The sequence below is a fragment of the Siniperca chuatsi genome, linkage group LG7 (genome assembly GCF_020085105.1).
Source record: "Siniperca chuatsi isolate FFG_IHB_CAS linkage group LG7, ASM2008510v1, whole genome shotgun sequence".
Taxonomy (NCBI): domain Eukaryota; kingdom Metazoa; phylum Chordata; class Actinopteri; order Centrarchiformes; family Sinipercidae; genus Siniperca; species Siniperca chuatsi.
Window position 1 is genome coordinate 21,022,753 of NC_058048.1, and position 17,720 is coordinate 21,040,472.

At 37.7% G+C, this 17,720-nt stretch overlaps 1 protein-coding gene across 1 annotated transcript in view; it reads left to right on the forward strand.

Moving 5' to 3' along the window:
- The first annotated feature begins 504 nt into the window (after positions 1–504).
- The window catches only part of esamb (endothelial cell adhesion molecule b), a 44,386-nt gene continuing 27,170 nt past the window's right edge, over positions 505–17,720 (forward strand). The window contains exon 1 of the mRNA XM_044201925.1: positions 505–948. Within this exon, the coding sequence (XP_044057860.1) occupies positions 894–948 (55 nt within the window). The 5' untranslated portion in view covers positions 505–893. The remainder of the gene's footprint in view (positions 949–17,720) is intronic.

A 17,720-nucleotide genomic window follows, 5' to 3' on the forward strand; every position in this document is an offset into this window, starting at 1 on the left:
AACAGGCTCAGTAGAGCGATCAGAAATAACCAACTAGATTTGAATGAGTGTCATCATGTCATCAAAAACGCAGTGCTGTTTTTTTGCCAGCATTGTTTTCATTCAACAATATTTTGTTCAGGTATTTGTTTGTGTGTTAATATATATACACACACACCTACTGAGTTTTGTACTCACATCATTCACTGGGGTGAGATGGGGGCTTGACTTTGGGCCCCTGTATCCAAGACAAAAACAAACAATGCATCATACTTTTAAATTAAATGAATATGTCTGTCAATGTAATTATCATAGATTGCATCAAACGCAAATTACAGAAGGTTTTTTGGCACACCCACTCCCACTGCCTGCTTATAAACACCTACATGCTATCATTGTAGAAGTCTGTCTATTAAAAGAGGCAAAAAGTCGTTATGTTAACTGTTTATCTGAGTAATAAAGGACAGATAATTGTTCATTGACGAGCTGCAGTAGAGCTTTTGTTGCCAGGGGGCGTCACCGAGCAGCTCAGGCAGGTGAATAAGCTCCTACAGTTTTACTGTACTTTACTGTGTGAGCTGGACAAGAAGGAGCGACACACTCTCAAGCAGCAGAAGTGAGGCAGGTTGGGTTCAACATAGAAACGAAAGAACAGGAAAAACCTGAATGCCTTTTCTGTGGGTTTTTAAAGTAAATGCGAGCGGAGCCGCCGGTGTGCTCTGCGATGTGAGCCGCTGTTTGTAGGCGGGATGGGAAGAGGAGACGGAGCTTTGCTCGCAGACGTTGCCTCCCTGGTTTCTGTTAATTGCTAACTTACCTGAAGACAATTAAGCAGCAGTTGAGGAGCGAAGTGAGTGTTTGTGTCAACTTTAAAGAGGCTCCTGTCCGCTGGAGCAGCCGGTGGATGTTGCGCCATGGAGATAAAGGCAAGACTTCGAGCCATATTGATGTTAATATGGATCTTTCAAGGTAAGCTAATTAATTCAGTCGACGGGCATTAAGCCGCGTGCTGCTGCAAGTGGCAGCCTATGAGTGAAACCAGTGGCAATAGCATTATAGAAAGTGTAATATATATATATATATATATATATATATATATATATATATATATATATCCAGACGACATTTATGAGAAAATATGTGGTTTATCCTGAAACTCAAGGCTGTAGCCTACCTTCCTCTTAAAAGCTTTTCCTGTCAAATTCCACATTTGAACCAATTAGAAAGTAAAAAATAATAAAATGCAACCTAAGTTCTCTTTTAACATATTAACTGCATACAGGACACGCTGGTGCGAGTTGTCACAGTTGCATGTGATGAATTAAGTCATTAAAGTGAAATACAATAAAGAAAGTACTGTATGTACTGTAGCTGTACAGATGAGTGAGTGTAAATGTATTAATGTATTTCATTACTCAGATTCATATTATTGGCAGTTAGGAGCAGCTATTAGCCTGCTCAAATGCCAAAGATGTGTCAGTCTGCCCCCCCTCTTCCTCCAGTGAAATGCAGGAACAAGCACGCTGACAATTCATGAAATATGTAATTTTTATTGCTGTGGCTGCTGCTGCTGCATGTGGTTTTACCAGAGGTGCCCTTTTAAGCACAGAGCAGAGTACTCTTCATCTTAAGAGGGCATAATGTTGTTGCATGGTTGAATGCTCTGAAATGAATTTCAAAGAAGTCAAATGTTGTTGCTTGCTTTTGCTTTCTTTTGATGGTTATTGTCCCTTGTGAGGTTAAAAATAAGATAAAAGCATGACTCTACCTGAAAGAGCAGGATGTCATTTTAAAAATTCTAGACAAGACATCCCAGCTGTCACATTTTGGATATGGGTCACTTGATGAACATAATGATCATACAGGTTCAAAGCCCTGCACCTAGTATTGGCTTTTTACTGGTATGGCTTGTATGTATGTCATGTCAGGTTAACTTTCAAAAAATTTGGCATAAAAACTCATAAATGATGACACAAATTTAAACTAAATGTTTGACAAAAAGAAACAAATATTTTGCGCAGCTTTTAGTTCACAGTATTAAAAAATGGATAAAAAAGAGAGTTTTGTCATATTTATCTGTTAATCATCAGTTTGGACTGTAAACATTTGGAGCCAAAACTGAGAGCCGTTTCCCAGCTGGATGCTATTACTTTACATAATCAAAACAAATACAAAAATATTGACAAGATGTGTTAAATCGTATTAATTTTCCTGTTTCTTGTCAACACATTCTGCATCATTCAGGCTCAGGGCTTCTTCGGGGCTTCTTCATTCAAAGAAGCCCTTTAGGCTCTTCTGACATTTCTTACCAGATGTTGGCTTTCCTCTGGTGTGGAAATCAGAGATTGTTGCAGCTTGTGTCTTTTATGTCAGGATTTGTTTGGTTCAAACTCAGCTTTCACTGAGGAGCAGTGTTGGGAAAGACAAAAAGGGGACATTATATCCATCTTACTTCAACTTACTTTTGAGTGCTGAAATTCCTTAAAGTGTGTATGTTGTCCTTTAACAATACAAGATGACACCTGGCCACTTTGGCGTGACGTTTTTTAAGGCCACCACGTTGTCAAAATGAAATGTATAGTCAAATGTCTCTTTTATGTTTTAAGATGTTATCATGTGAAGCAACTGTCTAGCATCGTGTCAAACGCTTCTCATGTTTTTGTCATGTTTTTTATGTGAAGCAACGGACTGTAGTACTGTTCCCAAGACAAATTTCCCCTCTGGGACAATAAAGCTTACTCTGCTCTACGTTATAGCTACCATCCTTTGATGTGGCGTAACTGCTAAATGGAATGAAACAAATTCAGTTTGCGGCTCACCGACGAACAACTTCAGCCGCTTCGTGTTCTGATGCTCGAATGGATTTCTTTATTTGCATGATGGATTTCTTTTCACATTGCTGACAGCAGCTAAGCCTGTTTAACAACAAACAATCCTGCCTGTCAAAAACGTCATAATTAGTGAATCAAGAAGCTGCAGCACAAAACTGTACTGCCCGTCTGTCAGATTTCAAATGAGAAAAGTAGACCCAGCTGGTATTGATGAAACAGAGCAGCTCATTGGCTTTACATAAGAAGATCCATAGCTAATTGGCTACTAAATGCTAAAATAAATCTGTTAATACTTAGCTTTCTGCAGGATCCTCTCATTTTTGATGATCTGAGACAGATGCTGAACATTTTTTCCAGCAATAAATCACATTCTAGTTGTAGCATACAGTGTGTCCATGCTGTAACACATTGCCGCTGCCCATCAGATAGCTCAAATTGGCCTGAGGACAAAATGCCTTTCTCTTTGCCCCCTGGCTATTAAAATATTGTCATGTCCTCAGCTGATTGTGTTCAGTGACGGCTGGTTTAGAATGAGACGGGAACCATCTTGGCTCTGCTGTAAGCTGATGTGTGCGAGCCAGCTATATCCCTTTTCACAGAATAACTCACAGAGATTAGGGTAATTCTGATTATGTGTCGCATGATTAACTAAACAAGAAATTAGTCGGTCAGGGTCCAGCATTGAAACAAACAGTGTTTTCCCGGCAGGGTGCTGCATGAGAATTAACTGTCATTGCAAAGCTTCCCTTTGGCTGGCCTCAGCAGCTACCAGAGTGTGGCAATAAAGAGTCTCAGTCATCTAGAGATCTGGAAGATATCTGCAGGAGCACAAGTCAAAGTCAAAGACTTAAACAGGGAATCAAGCTGCCTCTGAGTCAGTACTTCTAGATACCAAAGTTTGTGTGTAACAGCGGGGTAAATTTGGTAGTTTTGGAAGGAACTTTGGTAAATTAGAAAAGAACCTGTAATTTTACGGCTTGACAAAATATTATTATCACAAGGTCCATTGCATTTTGTGAATAAGTGAATAAGCTGAGCAGGACCGAGTAGGCGTGAAAACAGTGTGTCATCTTGGAGTCCAGTATCCAGTTCATATAATGTGTCCATGCTGTGATTTCACATTTGTCACTGTAAGGCAGTGTCACTTTTAAAAGGCAGCTAACAGTCTTATCTTTATCCACATTTTTCCATCTGTGGTGTTGAATCCAAAATGCCTCCAGACATTTTACTTCTGAGATGATTTTGTGTCACGATTATCTGTTCAGCACGACTCACTAGTTTCCTCCATTTTGCATAAGGACGCGCCGACACAACACTTTTATAAATTTTGTATGACATGTTAACTTCCACACTTTTTAATTAGCCTTTCTGCACGGCCAAAACGTATGACTTTTACAGTATACTCACACTGTATGGATCAATCGACTGGTAACGGCTTGGGTGCTCACACTAGACATAAACATTGTCCATCCACAATTCCATTAAAGTTTTATTTGAACACGATGGCTACATCTTCACAATTGTTGACAAAAGAGAGATGCGCATTTCTACTTTAAATGGAAAGCAAGAAGAAAAAAATAAAAATATGGAGCCACAGTTGGCTGGGAGTGCAGACATAACGGTCTGTTCTGCAGCAAAGTTCAGTTTTGTTTCTATCACAGCACAATCTCAGTCAAGACTACAGTTAGCTGCAGCGTGTAAAATACTACTCCAGTATTATTAAAACAAGCACATTATAATAGAGCTTTAGACAGCAGCCATTTTAAGCAATTGATGAGACATTGTGACCCCCCTCAAACTGAAAATTAAATTAAAACCAATCCTAACCTACAATTCTAAAATTAGTCTTGGTCAGATTCAGAGTTAAAATCAGGCTTAATGCGTGTATTACCTGCATTAGTGAAAAGAACAACTGCCTAGTTTCTGATACAGGTAACGGGGCAATAGATCAGGGTGATAGTGACATTTATAAACACTCCCAATAGAGTACAAAGAATGGCCTGTTGGGTTTATACACTGTAAATTTTGAATGCGGATAGATTATTACAGATTGAATATTACTGTTTTTTTCTCATTTTCAAACAGTAGTTTAGATTTTGAATGAAAAGTGACAGGCCTAGCACGGGCCTTTGTAATTTATTTTAATCTAATATGGTCATATATATTATGTTTTGTGCCGTTATTCAAAGGTAGACAGTAAAGGGGTGGTGGCGGAAATGATGGGGGGGCACAATGACACCAGTGTTCATTTTGGCACAGGTGCTTTTGATGTAGTTTTAGTCATTTGGTCAAAATCTATATTAGTTTTAGTCACATTTTAGTATTAGATTTTTGTTAGTTTTAGTCAAGAGAAACTAGACATTTTAGTCTAGTTTTCATCAGTGAAACCTTAGTCTCATTTTTGTTATGCATGTTTTAATTTCTATGTCTTCTAAGCATTTTGAGGCTACAGCTGTCAGCATCTTTGCTGTGTACAGTTACCATGGTTACAGGTGTTGTTCTCGTCAATTAGTCAGTGGACAAAGCACACAGTGTCCATGTGACTCTTCTCTGCAGTAATACAGCAGTAAATCCAGTTGCCTTTTCCAAACTCTGGCCATTTGAACAGAACCGCTCTCCCTCTTAGTAGTTCCTGCTTACCTAGCATTAGCATTACCACAGCTACCTGTGCTCTCCTCTGCAGAGCAGCAAATCATTCAGAAGCTGGATTTGCTCGCTTGTTCACTGAAATACTGTTCATTGTCTGGGTTTAGCTTGAGAGGAGAAGCCTTTACTTATTTTTATTTTTTTTAGTCTCCACTTCTTCATGAAAAAGAGGTCATCAACAAATATTTTTTGTCATGACAAAATTAACACTGAATGACACCCTATAAGTCATAATAATTTGTTCCAGTCCATTACAGTACAGAACAAAATGTATTCTGCTTTTGGGGTGGAGAATCACACAGTCGTAAAGTTAGTCAAGTTTACCAGAATCTCTTCTCAGATAAAGTGCGGCAGAAACATTCAAAGCGAACACATTAGACATCATTCTTCTATGTCACCTGCACAATCTGCTGCTGAGAAAACATCCTGATGCTGTGCATCCTCTGAGTCACTTTATTGAGCTGAATTTATCTTCTCTGACTCAAACTGGGTGAATTGCCACCCGTTTCCTGAATGGTTACATTTGTTAGGCTGACACATACCTTAGTGTGGGTGTTTTGACAAGAGAGCCTAATTGACCACAGTCTGCTCTGTGTGCCACAGACACACAGAAGACCCCTGTAGAGGGTATGCACACTGATTGGAGGCAGAAAGAGATGGCACTACCTAAAGGATTCTAAAACTAGGTCAAATTAATTGGCTTGTGCACGCCACACAATAAAGAGGACAGCGGTGCTCAGATTTTTATCTTCCTACACACAACAGCTGCTCCATGTTCAACTTCATACTACATCCAGTGACAGTTACAACCGTGGAGGTTGACTGATGTTGATTGGAGCTTTGCGTGCCGGCTCATTGAGCTAATGTGACCCTGAGGCAGGTGATCAAAACAATCTGAATGTGATGAGTGAACTTTGATGGATGTTAACACTGACACAGTACATATTTTTACACTCAATTATATAAACTCTTTCAAACTATTTCACAGTGAATTAATTTCTCATCCTCCTGAATTCCCATCACTATTACAGCAAGAAGGAATATATGTTTATATTATGCATGCTATCATTGCACTCAAAAATTTTCAAATGGTTTTGTTACAGTTGGCAGCTTGTGTTTTCTTTGCTGCTATAAAGGTAATATAATTATATTTTAGCCATGCACATTTTAGCTGATGTACATTAAATGAATGTCTCCCCCACATCTGATAGAAAAATATGGCACACAATGTTACCCATTATGTTCACAAAAACTAATCAGCATTTTTCTTGCTGAATGGCTAACTTTGATGTTTGGTACTGTTCTGATTTGCTATCCACAGCACACTTCACAGTCCAATAACACTCACATTAATGCTTATTCAGTAAGGAATAATTCAGAACCTTTAAAGCACATGTGTATATCCAGAAGAAGAGGCATCATGTGTAAACATCACCAGCTCACGCCTCTGACCATGACTGTAAAATCTCTTTGGTTTATTCATGTTCTTTGTTTAAACTGAAAGGAAATGGAGTTCTTTAACAGGGCAGGAGAGTCATCAATTATGTCAATAACCCACCTCAGAATTGGCCTTTGGAGGCTGGCTACACAAGACAGTAAGCATGATCGGTGCGCATACAATAAAGGCAATGAGTCTGTGTTACCTTATTTGACAGAAAGCTATGCATTTTTAAACATTCGAAGCTTCTGTTGAGGTTTTCAAATGAAGCTTTGAATGTCTCTCGTCATATTTTAAGAGTTTTATGAGATTATTTTTTGCTTGTTCAACATTTGTTTGATAAATTGCTATTAAACACATTCAGAGAGGATTCGAATTGCTGTTTTTATTCTTAATTCTTATCATTTGGCGTTGGTAATTTTCCTTTGGCTCTGGCTAAAACCTCTTTGGGGGGTGCCAAAAATTCCTTTATGCAGGAAAAACCCTGCCCAGTCAAGGGTGATATGTTTATCAATACTAGTCTAATTAGTTGAGTTTAATTGTCTGGAAAACAATTGTTTCAGTAAGGGTGTATTGGAAAAAGCAGTTGACCCAAAGTGATTTGCAGTGCAAGGCAATCACTCAGAGTAAGGCTTACATTAGTAGAGGATGCATACCTCGAATTTATGTGCAAAAGCTACGCATATTTTCCATAGTATTAGTAGTAGTAGTAGTATCATGAAGGGAAACCCATATAGTGCCTGCTGAGTATTGAAATTATGCATTATCTGTTGATTTTATGGTGAATTACTGTTTCATGTACACCATTATACAGCATCATATGGTTGGTTTCTCTCAATTGAGGTGTTCAGCTGGTGAGCATTCAGCTCTTCTTCTTGAACTGTTTCCCTTTGAATGGAGCAGGCTGGAAGCAGAAATGAAAGAAAGACACAGCACAGGAAATGAAATGTACATTAACCCTCAGAGGTTTCGTTTCAGAACGAAATGGTTCCTGTTTTGCAAAATCAGTTGTAAGATTAACGTAGGTGCATTTAGAAATGATACTCCTTCAATGTTTAATCAATCATATCTTTCACAAATCAATGTTTTCTCATGTGAGTTGCGACCACGCTTAGAAGCTTTTCAAAACATCTGGCTATTGACGGTCACAAGTAGGGAAGTGCTTTACTGAAAATATGTCTCTGTCAACCCTGAAACATAAATTTGACAATGAAAACCATCAGTTTAACCCTGCCTGGACTGGCAAGTATTTCTTTATTTTACCACCATCTCCAAACACCTGATATTTTTTATTACATTCATTTGCATTTGTTTAAAATTTGCCATTACCAAAAACTAAAAAAAAAAGGTTTTAAATAGGCTGCTGAAAATATCTTGCCCATCTACATTTCCTGGTTTTAAAATCTGGCCCAATTGAATTTGTAATTGAAGAGCCCTGATATACAGTATATAGTCACAGAATCACTAGAGATGGATCATCTCAGCATGAATAATTAGTAAACGTAAAGCTAGGTTAGCTGCAGCCACAGTAAGCATTTCACCTCATTAACTCCCACTACTCACTAAAAAAGCAGTCACTGTATATTCTGTTCATTTAGTTGATTAAATCCATCTTTAAACCTACCTACAGGTTGTTACTTAATCAAATACAGGTTGTAGTATAATTAAACTTAAATATCAGTGCAGTGAGTCATAACAATGCACAGGCTGATTGAGCGAGTGGTAAAGCTGCTGGTGCTGCAGCCTGACAGGTGTGTTTCACCTGTTGTCACCTCTCCATCCACTTTCCATCTTCATGTGACTAATGATGTGGCCACTGGTGACCGGTCCTGTTTGTCGACCAGGGAGATGAGAACTATCAGGACACTTTTCAATGTTCCCACTGTGCCAATTAGATCGTCATTTTGCTCTTTAGTCTTACCTCAGCTACAGTACCTTCACAGCTTCTGAATCATAGAAGTTCTGCAAAGGAAAAAGCATCCAAATGAGGTGTGTTGCGTTTGTACTAGCCGCCAGTTTCCCTGCTGATCGTAGCCCGTAAATGATGCATCTCGAAGGAGTGTGTCATTTGGACCCCAGACGTAGGCGAGAGTCGTGATGATTTAGACCAGGTGCACCCTGGGAAAATGGCACACACTAATGAGGTACATTCCCTCTTTAAATGAGACCTTTGTTCTGGGTAGAAACCCAGTGTGTGAACTTCAGAGACCAGGCACAAACACACACACAGCACAAGGCCGCTAACTATCGTCTCCAGCGACATTTGATTTGCCAAGAGACATTTATCTTGAGGTTTGAGACAAAGACATCTTATTAATGCTGGTGTTCATGACTCGGGAAAGCAGTGTTAACATGCTGAAATTAATTTTCAGACAGTTTCTGCAATTCATCACAATTACTTAGATCTTCTAACTGAAAAGCAGTGTCTAAATTGTAATTGCAGGAGGTTGTTACACTAAGACAGAGACAATACGACTAAAAAACCTGTTTAATCAGCATTTTGTTTGCTTTTAGAGGAAGGTTTGAGGAAAATTGATTTTCAAGGGTAAAATGCGTGAAAACTGCTGATGTGTAAAGCAAAAATACCTTTTATTCTTTTGACTTTGTAGTGCTGGTAGGAACTGGGCTGTCTGGTGGCCACAGATGAGTTTTGCACTAAGATGCTAGAAGATTACAGTCCTGTTTGGCTGCAAAGAGTAAAGAGGTGTCATTGGGTTGGATGGGTTTTCTACCATGTTGGATTGGTGATAGGTTAGTTTTAAAATGGTAGGTGATAGCCCTGTGAAACTGGCAATTTTTTTATGTGCAAAAGGACACAATTGACGTGTTTTTGAAGCAGTATGGTTTTATCCGAGCAGAGATGAGAGATTAGTATTCATTGAGGAGTGAGAGGCATCCCTGCTACTTTCTCCTGTTGCTCGACTGTCTCGCCAGATGGAGAGGAGGGATGTTGTGGCCAGATTAATGCTGTCATCTGGTTTGAGGTGTAACCTGGCCTTACAGGCTTCAGGCGTGGTTGTGTGAGGCTAAAGAAGGTCCCTGGAGTCAATCCCGCGGTGCCGAGGCAACTCAACCGCACAGACTGCAGTTATTTCTCCTTACAGATTAAAACTGTATGACACTGTGCCTCTGTAATGTTACTCCCTCTCATGTAATGCACGCTTCAAGTAAAGCTTGCTTTTTTATTTTGCTTTACTGAAAGCTTTCCTTAATATTTCATGATCTTGGAATTATAAGGTTCTATAAGTTTATATCTATGGGTGGTTTTGAGGTATTGAGGTTCACACATCTTATATAACAAAACCGCTATAAAAAATAGTTCTCTTTTATTGGTCACAATAACAGGCATCCTAAAGGCACTCTAAATATATAATATCAAAATCCTATCACATTTTTATCCATGTGAGTGGCATGGCTCTATGGATGGCAGTGTTGGCTGGTCCGCTACGTTGGTTTAGACTGAAATATCTCAACAACTATTGGATGGATTGCTATGAAATTTTGTAAAGACATCCATAGGGCCCAGAGGATGAATCGTAATGACTTTGGTGATCCTCCATGGGGTCTGAACAAACGACTGAACAGTTATGAGATGAATTGCCATGAAATTTGGGGGAATCCTACTGACTTTGGTGATCCCCTGACTTTTTCTCTAGCACCACCACGAGGTTAACATTTTACTAATAATAAAATTAATTCTGGCTAACAGTAGCATGAGCTGTTTAATTAACATTAAAAAGCTAGCTGTCTAGCATGGTAGCTAATGGTTTAGACAAGATAAAAAATGACTGTCATTCATAATGTTTTCGATAAAATACATTTTGAGGTTTCAAAACTAAAGATTAAGGAAAATTTCAATTTTTAATTTAATCCCAGTCACAGAGCAGTGAGGTGACACCGTAAAGAGGTGGATCTTGATTTGTCCTCCTGAGTTCACTCTAAGCACTAATTGGTTCTTTAAAGGAAGAACCTTACAGAACCAAGTTAGAGAATGACTTTGGGAATGGAACCTTTTTCTTATTTCAAATTTTAGGGCCATAATTATTAATGTATAAAAGTCAAAACACACCTACATAAAATTTTTATAACCCGTCATTTCTAACAACCTTCTAACAACATAAAGAGTCAGATTAGAATTTTAAGGCCACGATTTTCTGTGCTTTACCTCTGCTCACCATGTATGTTACACCAAATCCTCCAGCAATGGCCTTTGTCGTTTCCATAAATCCCCTCGCTTCGTTTTCCAGCCCTCAAGTGTTTATTGCAGCTGTAACATCAATTTAGTTTGTGGATCAAATTTTCACTCTGTTTGGTCCCTCTGGTGGTGAGGCCATTGCCATTAGAATTAATACCTTGGGGTTTTGACGCTCAAAATAGAAACAACCTACCAAGCAGAACACAAGACCAAACAGTATTTTATAATCTCAGTGATCTGTCAAACCCTAGAATAATTGGCTCTTTGGGATGAGAATTGAAGCCGGGCAGAGTAATGACCTTACCATCACTTGAAGTGACACTCCTGTCTGTAAGCCTCTCCAGATGTCATTAGTATGACCAGGGAGGTTTGATAAGAGAAATTTCTCCTCGGCATGTTAGCCTTTCTGCACGGACTGTAGTCCAGGTGAGATTCATATTACAGGACACCATTTAGTATTTTTTTAATTGGCACACCAACAGATTCAGCAGAAATGTATTGTATCTTAATTTCCCTGTTAGTGACGAACAGAACTATATTACACATCATTTCTATCACCAACATTTTCACACACAAAATATGATCAAAACACACAAATCACATAGAGGCTGCTGTGCAAGACTTCAAACGAGAAGCATTTAGATCAAATAAAAAATGGATTTACATTTTGCATCAAACTGTGTTTTTCTACATGGGGTTTCTACAGTTTACAGATTATGTGGAAGTTCAGTGAAATATAGTCAGTTATTTATCCTGCAACTGTTTCTCATGTTGTCACTGACACTGAAATATTCCTTTGCGTGGGCTTTCCTTCCATTTATGCTCAGTGTCTGATTTTCCCAAAATGCATAGGTCAAGATTCAAGCCATTTGGATAGGATTAGTATCTGCAGGGGAGGAAGAACATATTTTATGTAATTATCATATTTTTTAAAATTTCAATCTCATCCAGAGCAGCCATTTCCCTCTCCCTCTTGATCATGGTATTAATTTCTGCCTCAGTTATCTGCTATTTTTCAGTTGTTGGTGGTTTGTGTTTCAGTGCATTTACAAAGATTTGCGCAGCAAAAGTTGTCCAACAGTTGTCCTACTTCCTGCAGCAAGAATTGTTTGAGAGAGCTGTTTTTGTCTAAGTTTGACTGTGGATTTTTTTTATTTTATCACAGATTACTCAGATTTATTCAAACACAGCACATTAAATATACAGCCAGCACAAATAGTTCACTTCCAATACTGTCCTTAACTGAATCCATGTGTAAATAAATTATTATCATCATGACTGATTTAGAGCCATTAGCCTCACATAATAATAAATTCACTATTACAATATATGACATGTTTATCAAATTAATGTGTTTACTTACTCAGCTCATTTTCCTTGTTTGCACAAGTGGCAACAAATTAGACTTCGCTACAGTACTATGGTGCTCCAAAGTTTTCAATATTAAATAAATAAATAATTATGAAATTAATAATAATGTGAATAAATTATGGACATACAGTATATATATATGAAACAATAATTTGTGAAATAATTAAATTATTAACACTCAAATTTCATCATTTACAGGACTTCATTTTATTGCATAATCAACATTTTTATTTAAAACTTATTCAAAAGTCTGCTGTTATTTTATAATATCATTTTCCTAATAACACTAATAACTGGTTTAGTAACCATTAGTGTACAAAAGACATGGATTGTACATGATGTTTTTAACATTTTAACTGCACTGTACTTTCTCTAGCACCATGTATGCATAAAAGTCTGACTAAATCATTTGGAACTGTACTAACAGTTTGCTTACACAGTAAATGGGTGGCAAAGCTGTTTTGAATCATCAGTTTTATAGCCACTCTGACATAGTCGTGTGCTGAAAAACAGCTTTTTTAAAATAATATATTTAGCAATCCTGAAATGAAATTAGCCTGACATGTATCCAAAAAATATGAACTGCTTTGTTAGGTGCTCCCCTGTATCTCTGTCAGCAAACTGGCAGCAGGCAGTCATGCATTAAGTTACATATATTAGGATACAACGAGTCTTATCTTTTTTTATATAGTTTTTTTTTCAGGTGTGGAATTTGCTCGTTTCTATTTCCAGCCCAGAGGTTGGTTGGTCCTCTAAATTGATCTGGCGAACACAGCTGCTTCTAAGAAACCTGCTCAGACCTGATAAGCACAGTAACCATGGCACCTTTACCGGCAAAGCTCAGACATCAAATATGCTTCATTTCAGATGGGAAGGTGAAGCCATAAACTTTCTCTGGTATCAAGTCTGCCACTAAAATATAGAATTTATTCTTAAACTGGTGAGACATAGGAGAAATGATTCAGCCCTGAAAACTGCACCTTGCTGTGTACAATGGCTACAGTGCTACAGACTGTTTCAGCCTGTCTTTGCTGTACAGTCAAGATATTTGAAGCATGCAACATGTCAGTCCCCACAACATATGTCTAGTTTCAAAGTACTGGGAGGAAACGAAAGCATTCATGAAGGTGACCAATCAGTTTCTGTGAAGCTCAACATTTTTCAAACACCCACTGGAGTCAAAGAAACAGAGAAAATAAAACTTGATAAATTCCTCTAAAACTTTACTCCAGCAGGCTATTATCCAGACCGGTTGTCTAAATGTACATTACAGAGAGCATGTGAGGGTATTGTCGGTTAAGAACTGTGCTGATTTACATTCACAGAGAAAATCTGTTAGCATTTTGTAAAATTCAGTTGCTTGTTGAGAAGGTCTCTAACACTGACTTCCCTTAGTGGCAGAGCTACTGACATTTTCAAACCAACAGGAACCATTCCCGGTGAAATGGGCCAGAAGGTGCACTGATTAAGTTTGCTAAGTTAAATTCCAAACATGTACTAGATGTTTGCTGAGGGCCGTCAGACATCCAGGATAAAATCTCCACCAAATAAAGTGAGATTCTAGTTGGAAGGGACCATGATGATCGCAAAGGTATCTGCAAACATAATGCATCAAAAGTGTGTATGAGATGTAACTTTACAAGATCAGAAGCCCCTCGAAACTTCCCAAAATACTATTTGGAATCTGTGATAAACAATAAATCAACAATGCTGTCAATTGGTAATTGATGAATCCATTAACCAACATGAACATGAAATAAATCATCAGCAATTTTGCAGCATTAAAGCAGCATTAATTGGTAAATTGCCAAATCAGCTATAATTATGAAGTTTATATATATCGAATGTATTAGCAAACAGTTATCAAATTCTGTATTCACTCATTCCCTCAATTAGTTCACTCTGTCTTTGTATTTCGTTTTTTAGACCGTTGTGCTTGCTGTTAATTGCGTTTGATTGTATTCTGTATATAATGCTTTCTGATACAGCATGAAATACACTTTGTACACTTTGTCAATGATAGATATAATCCTAAATATTGTTGTTTTGTAAATACTGTAATAATTAAAAATATGCCTGCAGACCAGAGAAGAAAAAAGGGAATCATTTTTTACGGCTTCTTTTTCAAAAGGAGTTTTAGAGTCACAATGTTGACTGACAACAAAGCAGAGATTAACAGCTGCTTTGAAAAGCTTGAAAGATTAAAACTTAATTGTCAGTTGCTTCAAGTAACTTTATCACAGAGATGTATTATTATTCAGAATTAAGTAAAAAATACCTCTTTATGCCCTTGAAATTAGCAGTGCTCAATTTTCCTATCAATGATTCAGGCTAAAACATCTCCTGGTTTTGAAGCATTTCTTTATTCATCCGTTCTCGTCCACACCGAAACTGACTAATTACCCAAAAGAAGAACAAAATGTGGACAGAGATCCTGCATTCCTGTTTTCAGTAAAATCATGTAGTGGCGATGACTGTCGTGCATTTAGATCTTCAAATCAGTGCACTCGTATGTCCCCACTGATTTGAAACTGCCGCTGTGACAGAAATTATAGAGCTGCAATATTAAAGGACATACAGCTTTCTCTACTGCTGCACGTTACTTTTAAACACAGCATCAGACCATCCAGTCCAGCTTTTCATGTCACACCGACATGAACAACAAGTATTTTTCTGCACTTATTGAACTAGCTGATTTTATAGTTGAATAAGTGGACATCTTCTTCTAAAGTGCCACAATCTTTGTTCATATTACAAAAGACAAAAAGTATAATAAATAGATATCAGAAGGCTGAAGTGGCCAGTGAATGTCATAAAGAGCTCAAGAAGTCATTTACTTCTTTGACTGTAACTCTTTAAACCCAGTTGTTTAAACTTTGGCTGGCATTGTTTGTTGCCAGTTCCCTGGATATACCTCTCCACTTACAGAGATCAATATACTGTAGGGGACAAGATAATCACAGCCAATCAGGTTCCCAAGTAATGGTCATTTTAAGTGAGAAACACCTGATGCAGTTAAAGTATAAACTTGCCTTAAAGGAATGTCAAGAGATGGTCCATTTAAAGTAAGCGAAGGTGCAAAATATATATTATTTGTCTTTTTGAGGGTAAAAGTGAATACCTGTATCCAGTTACAGGTGTATTTATACTTCTTTTGAGAGAGTTGGGTGGGGTGAGGGGACAGCAGCAGTTTACCAACACCTACACCTAATTGGTTTATCTGAAGGCCAGGACAATGGTTTGTGCCATCAGGAGCACATTTCTCTTCCTAGAAGTTTGTTTTCTTTGAAATGGCTTTAAAACGAAGGTTAGATAGGCAATTTTCACCAGATTAGTGTTTTCACGAAGACTGACGGCTGCTTTACGCCTCACATCGAAATGAACACCATAGTGTTTGTGGTCAGAAAAACATAATTGAGTCCAGAATGAATGGGTTGTTGGCACATTTTTGCATGGTGTGCAACACTTGAAATTTGAACTACTTTGTGTGTTCTTGCTGGGAGATGTAGAGGGATGAGTTGTGATAACGTGTTCTTCATGCTTTTCTGTAAAAATGAAGAGACATAACTAATAAAAAATCTGAAGTTGTAAACCAGTTTCATGATTTTTCATATTTAATTTTTTCAATAACTACTTGTTTTATTAGATTTTTGTAATTTGATAACCGTAGAAATTACACATGGGTATTATAAAAAGTGAATATGAAACAGGGGTATTCCAATGAATACAAAGCCACAACTACTACTTTTTATAGACTGAAGTAGAAGTTAAACTGTCATGTTAAAGAACATAATTGATCACACATGAATGTGTTGATTGGTGTTGTCAAAGCAAAGATACAGTATTATGCCAGAAAATACTGTGATTTTATACAGTATAGATTTTATTTCTTCTTATTTTGAAGAAAGAGATTATCCATCTACAGCAAAGTCTGATTGAAAATCTTTAACTACCCTCACAACCAGACACAGACTGGCCATGCTCACTACCAGGTTTGCCTCTCTACTATAATGCGATTGTCTCCCAAGTCAAAGGACAGTGGTCACATTATGATGTCGTCTTGTGTTTGACTTTTGTCTATCTCATCTCCCTCCCTGCTAAAGCCAGCTTGGGCTGATAATAAGATTAGAGCGTAGAGAGGCAGCTTAGCGACCTGGCCTAAGAAACAGTGATCTGTAAGGCTGCTGCAGATAGACGTGAGTGTGGAAAGGGGTCTCCGATCACAGTGTGTGAGGCTGCTGAGGCGCTATTCAGTCACTGCACAAATGTGTCTATAAAGCCACCGTGTGCCTGGCTTTAATTGCCATTGCTGAAAACACAAGAGTACTGACATTTATCCTCAGAAATACCTCACAGCGCACACACACACATAACATCAAGCTATGCACACAAACAAAATTAAATGTTTTATTTTATGTGCATATAAATACTCCATAATGATCCATAATCACCTCCTCTACAACAAACACAACTTTCGCCTCCATCAGTGGCCTCGTCCATCCAAACTAATCAATGCTCTGTTGAACTGTGGCAGAATTAAAGGCTTAACCCCTTTGCTACCAACTGTCCACACAGATCTTAACAGAACCAGAGATTTAGAGGAGGCACTCTAATACGTAATGTCGAGTAAAAGCCACACACACAGACACACACACACACATTATAAAAATACTGTGATCATTGAAATAGGTTTTGTTTTGATTTTAAAAAGCTTGTCTGATACAATTTTGATTACATGTATTTATGTGGTTACAGCTGCAGAGTTATTGTAATGAGCGACGACGTCGACGTTTCTGCTAATTGTAACAAAACAAACCTCACCTATCACGTTGTTAAATGAAAGTGTTTTTATGTATTGTATCAAGATTTATAACCAGATAATCAGCTCAGTTAATCAGAAACTCTCAGTTGAAAGGCTAAGAAGATAACAAATCTGAGCACCGAGGCGAGCTATAAGTCTGATTTATCTTTTGTCAATTGTCCAAGTATAAAGCTACCAAGAACCCAAAAGGTGGTAATCATGCTAAATATTATTATAGAACAGTTCAGGGTTCTAAAATATATTGTTTCACTGTTTATTCACACAAATACAGCAGTAAAATGTAAGAAATTAAACTATAATACAGTCTATTCACATGTAAAGTGAAACTCATTCACTCAAACTTTTTCATTGAAAGTCTATGTATGCCTGTGTTTGTATGTAAATCACTGACAATATTAATAATTTATAAATAAATCAAATGTTCTGATGGTTTACAGA